The 24,388-nt window shown below is 36.0% G+C and overlaps 1 protein-coding gene across 5 annotated transcripts in view; it reads right to left on the minus strand.

Annotated features, from left to right (window-relative positions):
- Positions 1-3: 3 nt before the first annotated feature.
- als2b (alsin Rho guanine nucleotide exchange factor ALS2 b) overlaps positions 4-24,388 on the minus strand; it is a 31,548-nt gene continuing 7,163 nt past the window's right edge. For 2 of the 5 annotated variants that reach the window (XM_088074118.1, XM_088074120.1), the window contains exons 6-35: positions 22,456-22,630; positions 21,418-21,514; positions 21,239-21,316; positions 20,911-21,141; positions 20,039-20,210; positions 19,742-19,931; positions 19,593-19,658; positions 19,328-19,490; positions 18,654-18,785; positions 18,432-18,560; positions 18,282-18,305; positions 14,337-14,407; positions 13,399-13,465; positions 13,075-13,277; positions 12,448-12,513; positions 12,239-12,337; positions 11,918-12,082; positions 11,536-11,647; positions 11,224-11,301; positions 10,637-10,770; positions 10,384-10,548; positions 9,160-9,277; positions 8,881-9,038; positions 8,660-8,776; positions 8,408-8,584; positions 8,264-8,321; positions 7,141-7,202; positions 6,876-7,025; positions 6,544-6,640; positions 1,525-5,741 (exon numbers count right to left, since the gene is read on the minus strand). In XM_088074118.1, the coding sequence (XP_087930244.1) occupies positions 5,703-5,741; positions 6,544-6,640; positions 6,876-7,025; positions 7,141-7,202; positions 8,264-8,321; positions 8,408-8,584; positions 8,660-8,776; positions 8,881-9,038; positions 9,160-9,277; positions 10,384-10,548; positions 10,637-10,770; positions 11,224-11,301; positions 11,536-11,647; positions 11,918-12,082; positions 12,239-12,337; positions 12,448-12,513; positions 13,075-13,277; positions 13,399-13,465; positions 14,337-14,407; positions 18,282-18,305; positions 18,432-18,560; positions 18,654-18,785; positions 19,328-19,490; positions 19,593-19,658; positions 19,742-19,931; positions 20,039-20,210; positions 20,911-21,141; positions 21,239-21,316; positions 21,418-21,514; positions 22,456-22,630 (3,593 nt within the window). In that variant the 3' untranslated portion in view covers positions 1,525-5,702. Of the gene's footprint in view, positions 139-1,524; positions 5,742-6,543; positions 6,641-6,875; positions 7,026-7,140; positions 7,203-8,263; positions 8,322-8,407; positions 8,585-8,659; positions 8,777-8,880; positions 9,039-9,159; positions 9,278-10,383; positions 10,549-10,636; positions 10,771-11,223; positions 11,302-11,535; positions 11,648-11,917; positions 12,083-12,238; positions 12,338-12,447; positions 12,514-13,074; positions 13,278-13,398; positions 13,466-14,336; positions 14,408-18,281; positions 18,306-18,431; positions 18,561-18,653; positions 18,786-19,327; positions 19,491-19,592; positions 19,659-19,741; positions 19,932-20,038; positions 20,211-20,910; positions 21,142-21,238; positions 21,317-21,417; positions 21,515-22,455; positions 22,631-24,388 lie in introns of those variants that run through there. The other 3 variants (XM_088074121.1, XM_088074119.1, XR_015775808.1) reach the window with 2 other exon arrangements.

Consider the following 24,388-nt stretch of genomic DNA (forward strand, 5'->3'; position numbering starts at 1 on the left):
GATCCCACTTAATCCCGGGCAAGTGAGCCTCCTGCCTCTGGCCGCCGGAAGCCAGTTCCTCCCTCACCGGCTGGCTGGCTGCCGCGGAGCTGCCAAATCTTCTTAACTCTTTCAGCTTTTAGCGGCACGCAGGAGGAGCTGTGTGGAGAGGAGGCGACAAAGGAGGAGAGTTTAGGTCTCAGGAGATGATGAACGCTCAAAGTTTAGAGAAATGCTTTATAATTTCAGAGTTATTGAGATGTGTAATTAAAAGAAAAGTAAAAAAGCCTCTTGTCAGTAATTAAAGATCTGCTAATCTCACAGCTGGAGTTAATGGAGAGTGCAGATAAACCATCTCCTTACTCAAACTCAAAAGTCTGGTAATCTTATTCCCAACGAAATACAACCAAATCTCCCCTCCCCCTGAAAAAGTCCTTATTGTACCCCAAACACTGAGATTATCTCCTTGAATTTGATGAAATAAATGTGTTTGTTGGTTAATTCTCGCCCTCAAGTCTTTAAGTGCAACTCTGAGAGGATTTGTCAGTGAACACGAGAGCTCCTCATGACCTGCAAACAGGAGAAATTAAACGCCTTCCAGCCGCGGAGGCCTGAAAGTGACAAACACACGCACAACTTTTTATCACCATGTTATGGCTGCTCTAATTTAAAAAAAAAAATCACACCTGCAGGACATTTCTTGACCTGATTTAAATGTGTATCCCTAACTCGTTCACCCTTAACCTGCAGTGACATTTTTTGTTTCTCTGTGCTGCTTTCAGACAACTTTCACAAATATTTAAACATTTGAACACGAGCAAATTAGTTTGATTTATTTCAAAAACATGGGAAAAAAGGCAGTGAGCAACTTGAGAAATGTTCCACTAATTACAAGAAATAAATAGATTTAGAAAATTATTTAAAAATTTTTTTGTAATCTTTTTATGATTTTTAATAAGTTTGTGCAAATTTTTGGGTATTTTCTTCTTTCATTGCTCATTGCCTTCTTCCCATGTGTTCGAAAGACATCATGCCAAATTGCTCAGGTTTCAAATAGGGTAATTAAAAAAAAAAAAAAATTTGGCCAGGAGGAAATTTCTTAACCTGATTTACATGTGCATCCCTTACTAGTTAACCCTTTGAAACGTGAGAAAATTGGCTTAAAAACAAATAAAAATGTTGTAATGTAGAAAAATAATGGAAAAAAATAAAATTACAACTTCAAAACCTCAAATTAATCAGTTAACAATTGAGAAAAGCAATAAATAATTACATTAAAATTGTTCTTTGTTCATTCATTTGTTAACACTCATGTATAATATATACAACTTAATCTAAAAAAAAACTGTGAAGGAAAAAAATTAAATATAAAAATAGAAAGAAATCAATAATAAACAATTAGCACAAGATGTAAATATATTAATATTTAAAAGAAATAAAGCACATATTATTTAAAAAAAATCACATTTGAGAAGCTGTGAAAAAAATCAACTGTTAATGAAATATTGTTAAAAAAAATAGCCACATAAAACTGGCAGAGCAGAATAGTCATCAACGTCCATCAAATGATTTATTGCCCTCCATTATTATTATTTAAAGGTACAACACATTTGACATAATTTAAAAGACGCACAGGTGGGAGTCATGTCAGCCAGCTGAAACACTGAATGTCAACACCAAACTCCATTCATAAAACAGTCATTTTACACACAATGCAACAGCGTGACCTTCGTGAAGCGTTTTTATCGTAAACAGGTGGTCGAGGACATGAACCCAACATGAGCTTATGAACATTATCTTCAGTTTATATTTAGAAACAGTCAGTTTGGATTTACACTTCATGGGAGGGAGTCAGTCAAGGGTACAAACATGAAAATAAATGTCCCGTTTTGTTATTGTAGTTTGGTGTAGCTGTTGTCCACTAAAAATACAATTTCGTCCTTCGTTTGAAGTGGCTGCAGCAGACAGAGGAGCACAAACTTAAAGTCGAAAGTATTATTAAACCCGGGGAATGTTTGTCCATGGCGTTTTGGGAAAGAGCTCCTCTGTTACGAAGACGATATTGCATCACTTCTTTAAGCGTCAGGCACATACGGTCTCAGCAGTAACGAGAGCTCATAACCAGGGATGGAAGAGCGTTTTCACAATCGTTTTAGTACGACAGAAACCCAAAAACACTGAGATATTTGCTTCACATGTTGAGTGATAATATAAGATGAAATTAACAGCATGACATAACAGTTTGAAGTTTTTGGAAATAATAATTGCTTGCATCAGTTTTAGTTAACCCTTTGAAACATTACGAATTTGTTTGGTTTTTGTCAAATACATGGGAAAAAGGCAATGAGCAAAAAATAAGCATTAATTAAAATAATTAAAAAGTACAAGAAAATTACCTGAGAATTAGTAAAAAAAAAAAAAAAGGGACAAAAGCAAAACAAACAAAAGAAAGACAAAGAATTATAAAGTAAAAAAGTGCTTAAAGATATTTTAATAATTTTGTAACATAATTTCAAATAGATAACCATGATAATTATAAGGATATTTTTTTTTTCCCTAGACATGTTTTTTCTCAACTTTTAAAAAAATAATTTTCTAAATGTGCTAATTTCTTGCAATTTATGTATTATTTCTTACGAAGTTGCTCATTGTATCTTATTCCCAAATTTGAAAGAAATCACATCTGTTTATTCAGGTTTCAAAGGGTTAAACAGGCAAAGTTTTAGCTTTAAATTCAAACCGTTTGACACCCATTTTCTGTTACTGGTCTTTCAAAATCCTCCAGCTTCACCCAAATATTATCCTCTCCTAAAAAAAGGCCTCTGATCCACTTGGCCTTTCTATTGTTAAACCATCTGAGAAAACAAAAGCCATGTATTTTTTTTTTTTAAAGTAGAAAAAAAAGAGCTTTGTCATCCTCTGAATCTCCTCTTAAGCCCTTTTATAAACTGGCATGTGTGACGCAAATCACAAATAAGCAACAATGTCTGACAGTTAGTGCTGTAAATGGTTTAAAAAAAGAACAGTTAGCTTTAACAGATGGCGTCCAGAATCGGCTTTGAACTTCACGTCTATAAAAACGGTGTTTGCATTGAGCCGGCGGTCTGAAGAAACGCCACCTGCAGCAGGAAAATCAAATTTTTCATTATTTCACAGGTAAACGGATGAAAAAAGACCTTCAGATGGAGTTAAGTTTGATGAAAACTGTGCTGACTTCTCTCCCTGAAGGCAATGAACATCAGTACGGTTAATACAGCCTGCTGAGCGTCTCCCAAAAACTTCATTTTTGTTAGAGGTCAGTGGGAATAAAGGTGATCTCTGTAGGGAAACCTGCAGTCCAGACACTTAAAAAAAGAAATATTCATACTGATGATTGTAATTCCAAACATCACACTGGTGCATTAGGAAAAACGTACTGGAATAAAATCATGTATCTCCAAAACTTTCCAGGACCAAAGATAAACAGCTCTGTTTTCATCTTTTTGACATTTAAATGGTGTATTTAACTAATTTAAGGAGGACTATTCAACTCTGGAGATACATAATTGTTACTGAACAGTAATAATGTGCGATGAAACTGAAAAGCAAAATGTTTTGATTTGTTTTTTTACTTTTTTTTCGTCAATTTTCAACAGGTCAGCGCCCTGAAAAGTCAGAGACGCTTCAGTCGACTGAGTTTCTTCATGTCAAGCAGTGATTTTATTTTATTTTTTGTCAGTCTGGTTACGTTTCAGTTGCAGGATTTCACTTTCACGCTGCTTTTCGGTGCAGTTCCCGACCCAGAATTGTTACCCAGCATTTATTAATGGGTTTAACGACAGTGACGAGCCATTTAAGTGTGAGTTTATAGGGAGATTTTTCTCATGTTGACTTTGAATTTATGGTTTCAGTAGCCTAAATGAAGCCTGGTTATTCAATAAATATATTTCAAATTGCACTTTTTCCCATTTTAGGCAAATCCACATTCCTTGATGAGTTCAAGTGCATTCTGCAGCCAGCTAGTATAACAGGAGAGTATTAATATTATTTAGAGTTATAGCCAAGTCAGATTTTTTCTTTTAGCCTGCAATTTCTACAATAAATTTTATCATTTCATTTTATTTTTTAATTAAAAAAAATGTATCACTATTCTCTTTCTCTATTTTATTTTATTTTTATTATCTATTTCTTTTAACTTGTATATTTAAATTATTATTATTTTTTATGTATTTATTTATCAATATTATTATTTTAAATACACATTTTTTAATTGAGTCTTTTTTACTTAATTAAAATGTCAAATTGCACTTTTGTTGTTAACCAATTTAACTTACATTCCTATTCTTACATTAGAATTTTTTGGCAAGTACTCGAGTACTTTATAATACTTTTATGCAAGTAACCGTCCCAAGTGATGATTTGTCTCATTTACAACAAAGATGGCTAAATTAGCAAACAACTTTTAACTGTATTCTGCTGCCAGCTGGTGTAACAGTATTAGTATCATTTAGAGTAACAGCAATTTATTATTTTTTTCTTTTACTGTGAATTAATTTTTTTTTAATTATATTAAATTAATTTATTTTTTGTATCACTTTGTTTACTTTTATTTGTATTTTTTTTATTTGTATTATTTTTTACATTTATTATTATTATTAAGAAGTTATTTTTTAAATTAAGTCTCTTTTACTTAATTTTTTTCTCACATTTACTATATCTCTATCTCTCCATTAATAGAGGTATTTAACTGTGTACATTTATTTATCCAGAAACTGGCTTTAAAACTCAAAACACCGAACTACTGATTTATGTATGTCCTGAAAATGGAAATAAACAATGCTGTGACAAAAAAAAAATAGAGCCATCCATGTCAGTTTACATTTAAAATACAGTGTCAGATCTGTCTGTAAATGAGCCCCTTTGGTTCCCATAGAAAAGCTCAAAAGTTAACGTCATGTGCATTTCCGTAACCGAACAGCTAGTGTTAACTCCTGAAGGAAACTCGGGAAATACTGTTTGAAAATACGTCAGATAGAGCGCGAATCTCACCTATGTGTCAAAGTTTGTGTTCTGCTGTTTCAAAGTCAGGAAATCATAAAAGTCTGTCAGTGTAATTAAGTGATATGCTTTCAGGAGATTATTTCCTTACTATGTCTGTTTCTTCATGTAAGAGTCAGGAGAATAACATGAAGTCAAATAACCCCAAACAACGGAGGGGTAAAAGTTTTCTGTGATGCATTGGACGCCAAAAAATAGTTTTTTCGTGCTGGAAAATTCTTCTGAAGGACGAAATCGAGGTCCAGTATCTCACATTATGCAGAGAAACAAGAGAATAAACCACTTCCATTGGCACTAAAATAAAAAGTATGAACCGTGATTCCTCCTCAGGTAACGTCGTCACCTGCGTCAGAACTTCCCACACGAGTCAGTCTCTCAGCTGTGGACCGGTTTACTCCGGACGGTATGAAGTGGCTCATCTCAGGCAGAAAATATTCACGTCTACCTTCATTGTCAGTGGATAAGAAGCTGTCAGAGTCACTAAAAAGGGGAAAGAGTGTGTTTGCGTGTGTCACAGAGGGGGGAGGTTATCCCGTCTCCATGGCAGCAGCAGATGGAGCTGTAGTAAACCTGTGCATATGATCCTCCGCCTCCCATTGGCCGCTGCTCACATCCGTCATCCCAAAGCCTCGCTGATCCTGGACCAGTGATTGGCTGTGAGGATAGGAAGTAACGCCACGCTCGTCCTAAGTGATCTTCTCGTGCTGGATCTGGTAGTAACAAGCCTGGAGGTGGAAAAAGACACAAAAATAATCATAATAGTGGGTTTAATGAATTTATATAATTTTATCCTCAATCCCAGCCCAGGCAGGACAGTAAATAATTGTACAACATACTGTGAATATAATTTTTATTCTTTTTATTTATTTTGTATAAAATTTTTAAGATTCTTATTTATTTATTTATTATTTGTCTAACTAATTTTTATTATAATTACTTCTATATATCACTATCATTCTTACTTATTTATTTATACTTATTCTTTTTATTTCAATAAGTATTTATCATTATTTTTCAGTTTTATTATGTCTGCTTTAGATATATACTTGGATTGATATATATAGTAATAGTGATAATAAAATATACTAAAATAAATATATAACTCTATTATCTATCTCTTCATGTATGTATCCTTTTAGTTTTTTTAATTCCATTTTTTTTTAATTTGTTGTTGTTTTTAATTTTTTTTAATTTTTATTTTTCAATTATTTTTTCATCTCAATTTTATTTCATTTTCATCTTTATTCATTCATTTATTTATTGATTTATTATTTCTGGTGTTAGTTATTTTATTTCTGGTGTTAGTTATTTTCTATGAAATTGTGTCATTTAATTTTATTATCACCATTATTATGCTTTTTTCCCATGTTTTGAGGTTTTTAACTATATATATTTGAAATGGACGTTATAACTCAGAGACTGAATGACTGATTCACGTATGCTCTGAAAATTTCGATACTACAACAAAACTGTGAATTTTTTTCATTTATTTATTTCATGACAGGTGTGTGTGTGTGTGTGTGTTACCTTAAGTGTGGTGAACATGATGCCATGCTCTCCGTGCTGCACGCAGGGGTCCATCAGGTCCTCAATCAGACTGACTTCTGAGCCCAAGTTCCTGATCCTGGAGGACAAAAAATGAGTTTCACACTATTTAGGGACTTTTCTGTCAATCAACAGATCAACTGATTGTCTGCTTAAAGCATTAAAATGTTTTAATAAGTTCTTTTTAATTATCTGGTTGCAGCAGGTTTGCCTTTTACTGTATTCTTGACCTACAATAAGAGAATATTTTCTCTGCGGCCTCATCTTTATATGTGTGTATTCATGATGCATGATGGGTGTGGTTTGGGGCCGACCGTGCACGCAGCACCACGTAGAGGAAGACGGGGAAGAGGTCGTCCATGGACCACAGGAAGTCCTGTTTCAGCAGCGCCTGAACCTCCTGCGTGATCTCCTCAAAGGTGAGCTGGATCACCTGCAGCTTGTCTGACGGGGTGAACGTTGTGCTGCAAACAAACAACAAACAAGGAAACTTGCACTTTATCTGCGACTGAAGTACACAATCACACTTCAGAAATGTCAGTTTTTAACGAGTTTGAAAGCTGTTGGTCAGAGTTTTACCTGATCTGTTGTAATGTTTCCACTGCAGAGGCAAAGCAGGCGTCTTTGGTGCTGGACAAGACCTGAAGGACGCACATCAAAAGACAGGGACAAACACTGTTTGCATTTGTCTACTCATGGTGGACAAACTGTCAGATATTTTATTGTGGTTCACTAAAAATACCTGACCAAGAATACATATATATCTATATCTATATCTATATCTATATATATATATATATATATAAGATAAGAATTCAAACTAGATGTGTTCACAGGGTGCCAACACAGAGGGCTCAACTTTTGCCACAATCAACTTGATGTTAATTTACAATAATTTCCATCACTGATTAATCTGCAGATCAATTTCTTGATTTGTATTGGGAAAAATAAGGAAACAAATAAGAAAAAATACCACCCACAGCACAAAGTGACATTTTTAAATGTTTCTTACACAGCCCAATCCAAAACCGGATAAAAATATTCTCTTTACTATCATAGAAGATAAGACACATCACCTAACACGCTGAAACAAAAAAAAAAAACAATAATTGATACAGTTTTAGTGAATGTGGTGTCTGATTAAGTTGTAAAACTCAAGGATCTTTGTGTAAAACTGGATTTCATCATCATATTTGTTTTCTGTCCGAATGTCTAACTATGTTAGAGACCTGATTCAAGTCAAACGTGTGACAGTTCTCTTGTACAACTTGGCTATGTAAATAAACATGTGGTCAGATAAAATAATTTAAGTGGTTTTTAATAGATTTTTAAAAAAAATACCTTTAACATCTTTCTATTTTATTTCATGATATATTATTGTTTTTTAATTAATATTTTTTAGATTTATTTATTTATTTTTCTATGCACCTTTACCATCACTCAATTATTTATTTTAAATTTCATATTAATTTTTTTATGAAGTCTTTCTTCCTTAATTATCATCATTATTCGATCCCTCCTGCTCTCCATGTTTTGAGGAACCAGTGTATATTTAGTTGTTTGGAAATGTGCATTGAAATTCAGAAATAAACTACGGGTTCATGTCCTGAAAATTTCAATGAACCAAAAACGCTGTGATGGTTAACAAAATAAAAGCATGTGTTTCAGTTGTTCTTAGGCAAAGTGAACGTCTAAACTGCACCTGCTGCTTCTCCCCTGGCGTAGGCATGGAGGAGGAAATGGAAACAGGCCAAAACTTTCTGTGAGGGAACAAAAAGAGTTTAGAATTTAAATATTAATCATTTAAATAGAGATCCTGCGCTGCAGCGGCCACTGTGTGACGTACTGCTGAACACCCAGGAAGGCGAGCAGGGCCAGGTCGGGCTGCTTGTTGAGGCGGAGGACGCACTCCCAGTAGACGTCGTCCTCTCTCTCCTTGTCCAGAGCGTAGAGGGTGAAGAGCGGCGGGTAGAGGCGAGGCAGCAGGACGGGGAGCAGCAGAGCAGAGCTGCTCACCACACGGCTGAGGAGACACACAGGAGAGGTCAACATGAGGTCAACCACCAAAGCTTCAAGGAGGACGCCGCTCGGTCATTACCCAGGTTTTGGTGACTCTAGCGGGGCATCGGTCGATCCAGGTTCCTTCCTGTCCTGGAGGTCGGTGGTCGGCTCTGGAATTAGACCGCCCTCTTCTGGCAGGTCCGAGAAAAGAAACCTGCAGAGCATTCAAAACAAACAAAAATATCAGTGATCCATTTTTGACAGTTATTATTGAAATGAGGCGTTGGGCTGCAGGTTGCTGTGCTGAGTGTGAATTACCTGACGATCTGGTAGATGCGGTTCAAGTAAGACTTGATCTCGTTGACGGCCTGAGGCAGCAGCCGACGATTCGCTCCAACGCCGACGTAAGTCATCCTGTAAACCGCCACCAAAGCTTCCACCAGCCGGCCCAGCGGGTGGAGCGGGGTGTCACACGCCTGCAGGAAGGAAGAGAGATATTCTTTTCATGAGCCAAAATAAAATTAAAAAAACATAGAATTAGGTACAGTTACTTAATTGAATGTTTTTTTGGGAGTGAGGAGGGGTCGCTGGGCTTACCTTGATGAGGTAGAGGCGGATGGTGTGATATCTCTCCATGTTGATCGGCCCCGCGTGCTGCGGGATGACCTCCAGACTCTCCAGGGTTCTGCTGTGACTTCGGGACAACATCTCTGGACTGAGACGCACACCAGACACAAACATCAGAAGCTGAAGAGTAAAACTCCCTTATTGTTAAATTAGGAGCGCATAATGACTTAAATGAAATTGCCCTAGAATAAATGGAATTATTATCATAGTAGAAATGTAATGATTGCCCTATCAATGTATTTGTTGCACTAAAATAAATGGAATTAACAAACAGAATAAAAGTAATTATTGCCTTTAGAAAAAGATGTGATTATTGCCCTAGAATATGCATCATAAATGAAATTATTGCTCTAAAAAAATGTATTATTGCACAAGAATAAATGGAGTTATTGCACAAGAATCAACATCATTATTGCATTAAAATAAATGTAACACACTAGAATGAACACAGAAAAAAACGAATTGCCTTAGAAAATTTTAAATTATTGGGATATAATGAATTTAATTTTTGCAATGGAATAAATATAATTTTTGAACTAAAATAAATATAATTTTTGAAGAAAAAAGTTATTGCAGCATAATAAATTTAATTACTACATTAGAAAAAAAATTCTAATTTTTGCACTGGAATAACTGCACTACAAAATGTAGTTAATGGACAAGAAAAAATGTAATTATTGCACTAGAAAAAAGTAAGTATTGCAACTGAATAATTAAATAAAACTATTACCTTACGTTGTTTTATTACCTTAAATTATTGTCCTAAAATAAATGTAACTATTACACTAGATAAATGTAATTACTGAATGAAAAAAATGGAATTATTGCACTAGAATAAATCAAATTATTGCACTGGAATAACAGCAATTATTGCACTACAAAATGTAGTTAATGCACATGAAAAAATTTAATTATTGCACTAGAAAAAGGTAAGTATTGCAACTGAATAAATGCATTATTGCCTTCGAATAAATGTTCTTATTGCCTTAAAAGTCATAATTATTGCAATACTAAAAATGCAATTAATATACTAAATTCAATCAAATTATAACCTTGATTAAAAATGTAATTTTTGTCCTAAAATAAATATAACTATTTCACCACATAAATGCAATTATTGAATGAAAAAAAATGGAATTATTGCACCTCTTAAAGTCAAAAACAAATCAAATGAGATAAATGTCAAGAGAGCACCTGTCCTGGATGTGTCGTCGGCTGGTGGTGAGGGCCACGGCGATGTTCTCCCACGCCTTCCAGTTCTCTCCTTGGCCCGGGGCCTCGCAGCCCAGCTGACTCCAGCACTCCTCAAACACCGCCTGCCACTTATCCTCCGGACTCACACACAGACGCCCCAGCTTCCTGCCACATCACATACAAAATATACATTAAAATAGGTAAATGAATTACTATAAAACATCTCTGTGCATTTCACACACTCTGAGCTCACACTGCACGAGTTTTGTCCTTGTCTGAGTCAAACAGGTGCGGTTTGAAGTAGGATCCCGCCACTTTGAGGCCAGAGCCCCACTCGCCGTTGAAGGAGCCCTCAAGGTAATCACCGTTTGCCATGGTCAGCACGCCCTGAAGAAACAGCCAATTAGTACATTAAACCACATCGAAAATAATCTTGCTGCAAATGCCACAATATTTTTTGAGTATTTTTCTGTAGATTTTAGTGTGTTATCAATCACTGCAAGCACATTTCTGCAGAGGCAGAATTTTTATTTTGAAAAAAAAGTTTTTATTAAGGCTAGCATACTGTATTGTTTTTTTTAACTTTACTCAATCCATCTAAAGTGCCTAAAAATATACACAAACTGATAATTACAATTAACAAATGAGACAACTGCACACAAATTATAAAAATATCAAACTATCACAACAAAACAGACATAAAATACATAAGAAAATGTAAAAAAAAAAAACATGAAAAAACTCCCCCCCAAAAAAACCAAAACAATCAGAGGGGGTAAAAAAAATAAAAAATAAACACAATAAAATAAGTTATTTCAAAAAAATTTTTTTTATTAGTACCTTTCCATTTAGGGTCCAGTCGTCAGAGAATTCCCCCTCGTACGTGGTGTCGTCCTCTGACAGGAGGATCCCAGTGCCCTAAAAGACAGAAAACAATGTCTACATTTATTTTCACTGTCAATTTGGGCACATACGCAGTCATAGCTGATGATAGTGTGACAATCAAAATATAGTCACATAGTCACAATTAATAATATCGATGCACCCCAGACTTCATAACTTTTTCAGTAAGAACTGATTTAGGAACAAATCTTTAAACTTCCCATCACTTGCAACCAAAATGTGACAAACATCAAAGAAAAAATTGCTCACCATCATCTTATTATCTTTGAAGGCTCCTTCATAATAAAGGCCGAACTGAGTGACGACGACCCCGATGCCCTGCCGCTGGTGGTCCTGCCACATGCCCATGTACTTCTCCCCTCTGCATATAAAAAATAGACAAACAATCTTAAAGAAACACACTTTTTAAAAAGTTTTTATTGTTGTAACCTGTGCAAAAAACAAAATTAAAAATAAAAAAATTAAAAATTAAAATAAAAATTGAATAAAAATAAAAATAAAAATAAAAATAAAAATAAAAACAAAAACTAAAATAAAATAAAGAATTAAAATAAAAATAAAATAAAAAATTAAAATTAAAATTAAAACAAAAATCAAAATCTCTAACATGAAGCTGAAATGTAGAGCATACTTTGTGATATCATCGAAGACTCCATAGCCGGTCTTCTTGTCCTGCAGCCATTGTCCAATGAAGACACTGGGGGAGGAGGTGTTGAGCTTGCCACTGCGCAGCATGCCGTGGCCGTGTCGCATGCTGTCCTGGAAAGATCCGTCGTAAACCTCACCGCTGGCATACCTGCAGACAGATGTGAGGATGTTTATTCTTTTCCACAGATAAACAAGAGCTACTAAAACTGAGTACAGCAAATGTTTTGTTGTTTGTTGATGCTGCCAAATGTCCAAATCTTTGTCCTGTCTCACAACATGAACAATAAAGTTTGTATTCGCTCACCTGTACGTCCCGAGGCCGTGCATCTTGCCATCCTTCCAGTAACCCTGATAGTGGTCGTTCTTGTTTAGCGTCTTATTGGGAGCCACAAATTCACCATAGCTGTACAAACACATAAAAACATGAGAAGGATGAAGACATGGAAAGTCAAAACATGTTTCTGTCTCATTTTTGGTTATTCAGGCTCATTTGCACTGAAGCCATGCACTCACCCATCTTCCAAACCGTTCTTGAACGTCCCTGTGTATATTCTCCCGTCAGGCCATTTTAAAACTCCCCTAAAAAACAATAAGTCCTATTAATTACAACATAGAGATATCAATATTCAAAATCAATTAAAACATTTATTTATTATTCTAACAATTATTTTATGTTAATTTATTAATTTTTATTTGTATTATTTCATGTGTTATTTAATTATCTATATTTTTGTATTTATTATTAACTTGTATTATTTATTGTGTTTTTTTTTTTACTTTTATATATTGTATGTATTTCTTTTCAATTATTTATTCATATATTGTGTTCTTCCTACAACTTTTGACATTATGACTTTACAAATAAAAGTAAAGATATAACAATACTAAGACAGTATTCATTAATGCATTTATTATCATCAAATAACTTTATATTTGTGCATGCATTCATTTACATATTTTATTTATTTACTGATAGTCATTATTTTTGGCTTTATATTTGTTTTATATGGAAAAGAAACATCGCAGAACCATGTTTTGTTATCTGTGAAAATGATGCTTCACAATAAAAACATTTGAGAAAAAATGTACAAAAATAAAATATAATAAAAAAATAAAATGCAGACGGTATGCATGTCCAACCTGCCGTTAGGCTTCCCGGCCAGCCAGCGTCCGTCGTACGTTGCCTCTTTCAGCCGTCCGTCCTTATAAAAAGTGTACGAGGCCGTCCTGGAGATGGGAGGCTCCAACTTTTGCCCCGACCCCGAGCCGACTGATGCGGTGTCCTGTCCCGCTCCGCTCAGAGCCTGATCCACTGCCTGGTTGATGGAGCGAAGCCACTTGGTCTTTGAACAAAAACATGCAAACTTTTAAAAAACGGATATCACACCGTGGACCAGCTCATCAGAGATGAAATTAATGGAAATGCAGTTTTTTTTTTTGCAACTTTGGCATTAAAATACTGACTTTCTCCATGGGAGAGGAGGCGAGAAGGGTGAACGTCTCCTCTGGGGTGATGACCTTTAACCCATATCTACACACACACAGAGACACACACACACACACACACACACACACACACACACACACAGTTTTACCTGGGAAAGAACTGGTGGAACATAATGTAAAACACACACACACACTAAGTGAAATTAATACAAATATCTAACTATTACATAATGAATATTATGTAAAAGACCCCCAAAAAAGTGTGTTTTAATGTTTTTCTGTGATTCCAAAACTTCTTAAGATCTGGAAATGAATCGTGTATGTAAGTATCTTATTATTATATTATTATTCCACAAAAAACTTAAAAGGCTTTAAAATTTAAAACACACTACCAGTAAATAAAATCGAAATAAAATCAACACAAGATGTTAGGATTTTTACCAAAAGTGTTAAAGGTTGGCTGAAGCAAAATCAGAGATGTGAGCATTTTTAACTATTTTAGAAAGACTTATAGCTGAGTATTGTAAGTGTATGTAACCTTGGTATTTGTGTCTTTTTATTTATTATTGTACTGTTGTTATTTTTTTTTACATATATTTATTGATGTACGGCACTTTGGTACACTCTGTTGTTGTTAAATGTGTTTTTAAATACATTTGGATTGAACTGGATTCTTGTCTTTCTTTTTTGTTTTTTTACTGTAACTGTATGGTGTAATTCTATGTAATCTTGATGTTCATATTTATCTTTTTATCTTCTTTTACTATAACTCTTCTTGTTTGCACGTTAGTGTATGTAACCTTTCTTTTTCTTTACCAAAAGCCCAACTAAGGGCAGGAGTACTACACAGCTCGTTTGTAACAGGCTGAATGTTAATTTGCATTATCCCTATCAAATAAACCATGTAAATAAATATAAATTAATAGAAAAAACACAGTGTGACGGAGCAGACTTACACGCCAGTGTTCTCCTCAGGGATCGGCTCCACCCAAAGCGTTGCTAAGGGGAAGACGTGATGGGTGGAGAACTAGAGGAGGGGAGAGGAACAAGCGGAGAACGGACAAGAAGGAGGGAAAGAGGGGAGAAGAAAGAAGGAAAGGTGAGCGTGTAGAGAGAGAAAGAATTATTAACATCTGTGACAGCACTGAGAGGCACTGACGTTACGTGTAAAAAAACACTAGATGTGTATAAACCTTACACACACACACACACACACACACACACACACACACACACACACACAGAGTAAACTACAGTCATGCATAGAGTGATAAATTACATACATGTGCCTCTTCTACCTGCAGCACACTTTCCTGCCCGCTCCACTGCAGTTTGTTAATTGTTTACATTTCTACCAATTTATAATAGCTATTTATTAATAATCAGCACTACTTATATGGTAGAGAGCTACTAAAAAGGAGATAAAAAGAGTTTAAAATGGAATAAAATTAAGTCCAAAGAAAGTACAGAAAGAAGAAAAAATGGTTAAAAAAGTTAAAGAGTTAAAAGTTTAAAAAAAAGGTTGTTTAACTTGAACCAGGCGACACAGTCAATCAAAAAAAGAAAAGTTAAAAACAAACAAGCATGTTTTTTTTCTGTAACAGTTTTAAATATTCAATATTAAGATTTATAAATGTAGTTTTCTTGACATTTTTCCTATTTTCCTATTATTTTTTTGCAATCAGCAGGACACTTTTTGAAATCATTCCATCTGCAACACACCTTCCTCTCTACTCCAGTTTAATTTTTTAATTGTTTACATTTCTACAAATTTACAATAATTAGTAATTAATGATCTCCACTATTAATATAGTTGAGGGCTACTAAAAAGGAGGTAAATAGACAATTTAAAAGGTAATAAAAGAAAGCCCAAAGGAAGCATCTTGCACGTATTTCATTCTTCATTTTTTGATAATTTTGGCTGTTTTTATGCATATGGCAAATGTTTTTGACAATATTGTGTATTTTTGTTTAAGCTTAGAATTTCCACCTCGGCTCAAACAATAAATCTAAAATACATTATGCAAACAAGATTGTTATATTCATAATGTAAAGTTCGGCAGCAAGCAGGATCGAAACATTGTCTAAAATAAACTTAATAGGAAGGTATGTGCTCATGCTCATGTGCTATATTCAGGATGCTACAGAAAAAAAAGAGAATATTATAATAAATTTGTAGAATAACATCATAGATCCTTAAAAGAATAAACTTTAGATAATGACCCTAAATGTTAAAAATATTAATACTGCATGTTCAGACTATTAAGACACTGAGAGGAATTATGCTTCTTATTCTTTTAGGATTAGCCACAGGGATGCCGGAGTCAGTCATGCAAGACAACATGTGTTTCACATGTTTTTAAAGAGAAAGTTAAAAAGGAAGCATGCACCCTCTTTTGCACAGACACCCTGCTTTTTCATTCACACAGCTGCACAGATTCACATCACAAGACACCAGTCACAGTCTGCCGCTGTCAGTTTTCTCAGCCTCAAATTTTACAACACGCTTTACAAGTTTAAATGCACAAGATTTTTTTTTCAAACAACGACAGAACGACAGTGAGTCGGGGCAGACACTCAGGAAGGAAGTAGGGGGACTGAAATGTGCAGGACAATCACGGGACTGGTGCAGACTTGGGGAGCAGGGACAGAAATGCAAGTAAAAAAAGGAGACACACAGGGAGACGGGGAAGGACATTACTTTGGAGACGTGAACCAGAAGCTGCTGGCATCTTTTTAAAATCCGAATGTTAAATTACGTGTGAACCAACAGTAAAAACCAAGGCTTCAACAGGAAAGAAATGCTCTAATATATCAAATATTTTCACAGCTTTATTTTGAGTTTTGGTATTTTAAGCTGCAAAATTAAAATGTATAAGAAAAGAACTAAAGTGCATTAACCCTTTAAAACCTGGATGGACATTATTTTTCCCCCTCAGTATTTAAACCTTCGAACCCAAAGAAAAGAGGTTTGATTTCTCATGAAAACAAAGGGGGGAAAAGGCAAGTGGTAACTTGGCAAAAATGTCCTGCAAATTACAAGATTTAATACATTTAGATTTTTTCTTCTAGATTAGGGACAAATGTCCAAAAACTAAATTTATAAATACCAAAATTACATATTTAATTTGTATTACAGACTTATTTTTGAGCATTTTTTTAACTACTCTTTTTTTAACCTAATTCTCAGGTATTTTTTTGCAACTTTATACAAATTCCTTGCAAATATTTGCATAGTTTTTTCTTAAGTTGCATGATCATTTCCTTCTTTACATGTTCTTATTAATAAATTAAGCCAATTTGTTCAGGTTTCAAAGGGTTAAAACCTATCGAGCCTTGGTTACGGTCAGTTCATCCATCCATGCAGTCTCCCTCAGGTTGAGAGCAGGCAGAGGGGGAAGGTGGGAATAGGGCTGGGTATCACCGGACATTTTTAAGTCATAAATAATGCACCTTTACTACTGATAATAGCATTTCAGAGCAAATTTTAAAAAATCACAGTCCTCGTTCTGTGCAAAAATGCATCACCAACTGAGCTTTTATGTGGCTTCAGCAGTTTAAGTTAGTTAAATCAAGTGAATATATTCAGAAATAATGCTCTTTTTTAAGTACAAAATTCCCTTTTTCTGCGTTTCCTGCTGAGATATGTCTTATAATTACTTGCATGAAGGTTTGTTGGTTGAGAAAACACCCGAAATAAAACATACCTAACCTGCAGGACCAGAAACGGGATGCAAATGTGATTTGACTATTTTAACTTAACATGCTGCAGCCTCAAATAACTTTGATTAAAAGTTACAATGCAGTTCTGCACAAAACAAAGACAGTAGTTTTATTTATGTCTTATAGTCACGATATAAATTAGGCCAGGTTATTACAATCCCTGGTTTGATTGTCCAGGGTTCCCACACATTTTCCTGGAAAAAATATCTTTTCCATGACTTTTCAATGACACATAGACATCAACTCACATCAAGTTAACGGGATATAAAAACTTAATCTCTTCCACAATAAAAGCCCAATTAAATTTATTCAGAGCATTTTCTTAGAGGCAATTCAATTAAACAGCTTGGAGTGAATGCATTAATTGTCTTTGTCTTTGGACGGCATTAACCCTTTATAACCTGAGCAAATAGTCTTGAATTCATTCAAAAACAAAGGCAAGAAGGCACTGAGCTACTTAAGAAGAAATGACAGAGGGGCACCCAGTGGCTCACTTGGTTGAGCGGGTGCCCCATGTACTGTCCTTGCCACAGCAGATCCAGGTTTGATTCCAACATCAGCCCTTTGCTGCATGTCATCCTCTCTCTCTCACCCTTTAAAGCTTAACCTGTCCTATCAAATAAAAGAAAAAAGCCCAAAAAAATCTTTAAAAAAAGACCAAGAAATTAGCAAGATATTAGTGTAAAGTACAAAGAAATAAAAAAAAACTGCTTAAAAATATAATTATTCTGTAAAATAATTTAAATATATTTTGGCTTTTTAAAAATAGTTTTCTAAATCTACTTTTTTTTGCAAATTGCAAGACATTTCTTAACAAGGTGCTCATTCAGTCATTCACTCATTCAATACTTGTGAAAGGCTTCTGAGAGCAGCATGAGAAAATTATGTCGATCCAGGTTTTAAAGGGTTAAACACCATAAATATTAGCTGACACGACAGAATGTGCCAAAATCTGGATTTCTTTTGTAAATTTCAAAGATTTACTTTACAATTTCATGGAAACACAATTAAGGGCTAAATCCTATGACACAGAGCCCTAAGCCCTACACACACACACACACACACACACACACACACACACACACACACACACACACACACACACAGAATAAAGGTGGGGAGCGAGGAAGGTGGGGACAGGTCGCTGTGCTGACATTTGCTTCTGGCTGCATACTTACAAGGTTTTTACAAGGTGCCACGCCCTGACAGCACGGAGGCAAGCACACACAAACGCTTGAAACACACCAAGTTACAGTGTCCGAAATATGGACGGCTTCAGAAAACTTTAAGGACGTGATGACGGGTTTGTGCGTGTGTGTGGGGCTGACCTGTGCGTGGACCAGAGCGTCGTTGAAAACGATGAACCAGTTGACGGAGAACCTCCCGGCGTTCTGCAGAGTCAGAGCTTTGTTGCTGCTCTCGCAGATCAGCCGGCGGTGAGGCTTTCGCAGCGAGTCCTAACGAAACACGATGACAACATTAAGCCATATGTGACATCATGTGACCTTGAGACTATATATGAAGGACGCAAACACACTTAGGGAGTTTACCGTCATTTTGCCAGGGAAGCTCTTCCAAAAATGAAAGGTGTAGTCTGCGTCCTTCCTCTTTCTCTTCAGCTGGAGGGCCAAAGCTTCGAACCTGGAGCAGCTGTCCTGCAGCCTCTGGTAGTCATTCGAGCACTGACAACACACACACACACACACACACACACACGCACGCTAAAAATTTTAGCTCAAAATCTCAACATTTGAAGGCTTTTTTAACAAAACAAATCTCAGTGCAATTTTACTGTGTAAAATCAATATTGCTCTAAAGATACAGGGTTTGTTTATTTACTTTTATATGTTTTGGACATATAACAAGTAAACAAATCATATAAAAATAAAATAAAATAAAATATTGGGTTACTATTTTTTTTTTTTTTACCAGTCCCCGGTCTGTAAATATAAATTCTTGAGACTTTGGTTTTTTTTTTGGTACCATTTATACTGAAAATGGAGACAGAGCTCAATTTCTACACTAATAACAATTTCTATAAATTAAAAAAAAGAAGCTTTATATTGCTTTTGGAGACCAATAACAACGTGTATAGAAAGTGCACCAAAAGCAAAAATTTAAAATAAATAAATTATAAAAAAAAAACAAACAAATATGTTGTTATTTCTAATAACAAAAAAAGTAAAAATAATGCATGACTGTAGTTTGTGTTTGTTTCACTCACCACTTCAAAGCAGGTGGCCAGTTTGAGCAGCAGACGCCCGTATTCGTGCAGGTGGCGAGTCGGGAGGTAGAAGAGCGCCACCAGGAGGTCGGCCATGGTGGGGGTTTCCTCGCTGCACTCCGACAGCCTCTTTAGCAGCTCGGGACTCTTCCCAAAGAAATCTCTTTAAAAAAAGTTTCACTGGTCATTAAAAATTGTTAATTTGCTTTTTTTTTGAGTCAAGTGTAAACCAATTTCCAGGATGCAATGGCGTGTGCGTGCTCACAGTGAGGGTTTGGTCAGAGTCTGGAAACCTCCCATCACATGGAAGTTGCCCACAGCACTGCAGTACCTTTAAAAAGAGAGAGACCAGTGTGTAAAGATCAGTTTTTATTAAGTTGATTGTTTTAAGGTTTTAAAATGGTGATCACGTACTCATTGTAGGAGTCGAGGAAGATGCCGGCGTGGTCGAGGACGAGCAGGCTCTTGACGTCACGGACGCGGCGCAGGTTTGCAGTGAGGCTGGCGGCATGCTGCCCGGTCAGGTGACACAAGAGGCTGAATCGACCCGCCAGAGTCTGCAGGAGGCCGAGGGTCACCTGGCCGAGGGCCGAGCTTAGTGACTCTGGAGAAGGGTGGCAAACAAAGAAGAAAAAGTCAGCCAAAAAAAACAACAAACAAACAAAAAAAAAGGCAAAACAAAGAGTCTATTTTTCTACTGTGTCACGTTACCCAGCTCCAGCAGGGGGCGGATTATCTGCGTCTTGATGTTGCAAAGTTTGCAGTAGAATTTCCTCTCGGCTGAGGCGAGCTCGTGGAGGCTGGCGATGAAGCCCATCACGTTTCTGTCCCACAGCGCCGCGCATCTTTGGCCACCCGCAGTCACGTTACTCACATAACCAAGCTGGAAGATGAGGGAGAAAACGTGATAAAACTGCTCACAGCTAACAGCCAAGAACGGCCGTGCTTACAATTATTTTTTAAATATCATTATCTTGAGATCAGGAGTTGATTTTTCTTTAACTCGAGGAAACGGTGCTTTTTTTCTCGGGCTAATTTATGTCGATAACATGAAAACAAAAGCAGATATATTGAGATAACAAGATAATTATTCTGAATTTTTCTGGTTATTGTAAGTTGATTCTAAAAAGAAACAAAAGTCAAATTTCTAAACATAACAAGATAATTATTTTGAGATAACAATGCTATTTTTTTTTATTCATTACTTGTAGATTCTAGAGAAAATAAAAGGCCAGTTTGTTGAAATAACTACATAATTATGTTGAGCTAAAAATGCTTGTTTTTTGAAGTTAACATATGTCAATTCTCAAAAAACCAAAAGGCTAATTTCTCCAGATAATGAGATGATCATTTTAAGATAACAATGCTTACTTTTTTTGGTTTAACACCCCTAAGTACCGACCTGGCATGCATTACACACAAAGATAATTTTCATAATGTTAAATGAATGCAGATTTCTTTTTTTAAATGCAAAGAAAAGACGTTTTTAGTCGGGATGTTCTCATCTAAATGTGGCCTAAATCTCAGGAAGGTACCATCTTAAGAACCTGCAAAAAGAAAACGACCAGTAACTTTGTGCTTACGTCCATGCAGAAGGGAAGCAGTACAGGCTGCTGGGTGTAGCCTCCTGTCCGCACCTCCTCCTCCTCCTCTCTTTCCTGTTTACTCGTCTCCTTAGCGCTGCTCTCCTCCGCCTCGTCTTTCACCTGCTGTCCGCTGTAATAAATGATGGGCCTGAAGCAGTCTCCGTCAGCGAGCAGGAGGGTGTGTTTCTCTCCCGCGCTCACGTCCCAGACACGAATCCCCTCTGACAGCTGGGAAGGGAAGCAAAGAGGAACACGAACCTGAAGGCTTTCTGTGTGTGTGTGTTTGTGCGTTTGTGCGTGCTCATATAGATGGCGGTTTCCTCACCTTTGCAAGGCGGGGGACGGTGCTGGGGGACTCCATGTGTCCAAGCTGACCAGAGCTGTTACTTCCCCATGAAAACACCTGCAAGATTTGGTCAAATATTCACAACAAAAACAGGTTGACAACAACTGGTTTGTAAGATTTAAGACGAAAACGTTTTCAGGAGGGGGTCTTGGAAGCACCTGAGACTGAGCGGTCAGAGCGAGGGAGTGATGAGCGCCGGCCGCCACCCGCACCACCTCCTTATTGTTCAGACTCTTGATGCACAGCGGCTGTAATCTGCAGAGTCAAAAACGTGTATAAATTTATCTTAATGAATCAGTTTGGTCACTTTTCTTTGTGACAGTTGCAGCACTTATAAAAGATTGTAATAAATTTGCACCGACTCAGAAAAATATGATTCAACATAGTCCAGTGATAACGACCTAGTCCAAAACTTTCAATGTTTTTTGACAGTTTCCATGACATTATATACATTGTATAATGACATTATATACCTTTTTGACATTTCCCATTATTCAAGAAACCTGCAACTTGCACTGTTTTATGTCACATATTTACATTTTGCTTTAACTTGTGTAGTTTTATTTTCATTTTTTATTATTATTTTTTTTAAGCATTGTAAGTTTTTGGGTTTTTTTGCCAGCGACTGCTTGACTGTAGTCGTTCACATGATAAAAATAAAGAACTTGAACACAAACTCAAAAGCCTCGTGGTGTCTATTTCGCACAGCTTGATTTGTTGATTCCCTTATTTGCAGTTCAAAAGAATCAAACTTGTTCCGGAAAAATAAATCAATCAGCTTATATTTACATCAAAACAGTAATATTCATGATTGATAACTGAGCAGAGCACAGTAATCTGATTTATCATTTAAAGTCTAAAAGTACAATCTGTCTTCATTGCTTGTAAATGTTTCTACCAACAGCTTTTGTGCTCATATCTGGTGAATAAATAAAGTATTTTTCTCTGACACACAAAGGCATCTTTTGTTTTGTCAATGTTTCATCCAGTGAGTCATTTGTTTTGTATCTCATTTTCTCGTGTTTCTAATTTTTCCTTTCATTTCTCATTGAATCTTTTCATTTATTTATTTATTTGTTTTTAATTATCATCGTTGAATCTTTTCATCTTGTTGCCGTTTCGAGCGTTTCCTCTTTTCCTAAAGCAGACATTTTGTCAGAGAAGTCTGGATGCAGCGCCAGGAGACGTCCCCTTACCTGACCAGACTGTCTCCATGTCCCAGCTGTCCCTGCTCGCCGTGGCCCCAACTCCACACCTCCGTCTGCAGGCTGGGAAACACCTCCTGGGCCTCGGGGACCGCCCCTCCTAGTGGGGTGAGGGCAACTGCACGCACCCTCGGACGGCCGGCTTTTCTCAGCAGCCGCGGGGACACTGTGGGTACACAGGAAAAGACACGTAGGAGTACTAAAAGACACGTAGGAGTACTGTTCTCTGTCTATTTTTCCTCAACTGAAATATATTTACTTTGCTTCAGGCCGAGTGACATTAGCTTTAATACTCACAAAACAGCACTGAGCATGTGCAAGGTGGGATATTTCTGTATAAGATTTAGTTTTCATCAGTGTAAGTTAATGTTTAAAATGTTGATGTGTTTTTAACTTGCATGAATCTCGTGTGCAAAGTTCAGCAGCAGAAATCAATAAGTTGATACCAAAACAAAATCGCACAGAAACTGCAGCGACGTTCAGCTCACACCAGCCAGTCATGCCGTCGTACTGAAGACAAACAACGACGAGAAGCCTGCAGGCAGCAGATACAACAAACACTGATGGACGACTGCAGGAAAACTTGCGAACGACTACGACTAATTCTGACAAATCCAAAAAAAAGCCACCAGGATCACGGCTGTGAATACAAACTTTCCCATAGCTGGAAACTAAAGCTGATGGACAAAACAGCTAATCTCCTCCCTTGAGTGTACATGATATAAACAAAAAACATGCACACACACATATTTACGGCCTCCAGCAGGGAGCCATCTGAAAGCCCAAAGGAAAGATACACAAAAATAAAACTACAGATTGTCTGCCGTTAACCTCTGAAGATAATGTAACACAAATCAGAGTAACTTTTTGCTTTAAGTAAATATATAAATTAAATTTATGAGATTAAACATTTTACCACTGAAGAGGTCAGTAACTAGTTTTTTGACAGAAAAAGCATGTGTGGACTGATCATTTTAAAAAAGATTTTTTTTTTTTGCATGGCAGGGGAAACACAGATTAACAATTACCTGATGATAAAATACCACAAAATAATCACTTTTCAAGGCTGCAATTTCTTGAATGGACGCGCAGATTTTTGCTGCTGTCTCCTCAAGTCTCTATTAAGTTTTTTTTACAGGAGAGTTTCTAGGATTCGTTTCCTCATCAAATTTGATCTTTCAGCCGTAAAACATGACATCCACATCACCCACGTGAGGGCTGCCCAAACACAGATGATGAAATCTACAGCAATAATCTCTACCTGGGCTATCGACGAGGAAAGAGAGATATGATGAGAGACGGGGAAAGTCCATCCATTTATTCTGCATACCAGCTTACTCCTGGTCAGAGGCACAAAAAAGCTATCCCATCATGCACCTTCAATATCTCTTAAATCACACCCAACGCATTCATCCTGCTCCATTAACCCTCTGAAACCTGGATCAGCATCAGTTTTCTTGTGCTGCATTCAGACCCCCTTTACAAGCAGGTCCACTTTTAGAAACCAGAGCAAATTTGTTTGATTTTTTAATAAAACAAATAAAAAATAAAATAAAAAAGGCATTGACCAACCTGGCAAAACTGTCCCATAAAATGTAAGAAATTATTATTATTAAATAATAAATAATAATAATAATAATAATAAATAAATATAAATAAATAAATTAAATTACTAAATTAGTTTTTAAGAATAGGAATAGGATTCTTAGGATTATTGGAAAATGTTTAAAAAAATAAAAAAAGGAAAGATGAGAAAACTTTAATTACAATTATTATAATTATATGTATGTATATATAAATATATATATATATATTTGTGTGTGTATTTTTCTTTTAATTTTTTTTTCCAAATACTTTCTTGTTTTTTTTATGTTTTTTACTTTTCATATTTTTGCTTATTATTAGGTAAATTTTATAAATAACT

The sequence above is a fragment of the Plectropomus leopardus genome, chromosome 24, assembly GCF_026936395.1.
Source record: "Plectropomus leopardus strain MGB_pleo_1.0 chromosome 24, ASM2693639v1, whole genome shotgun sequence".
Classification (NCBI taxonomy): Eukaryota; Metazoa; Chordata; class Actinopteri; order Perciformes; family Serranidae; genus Plectropomus; species Plectropomus leopardus.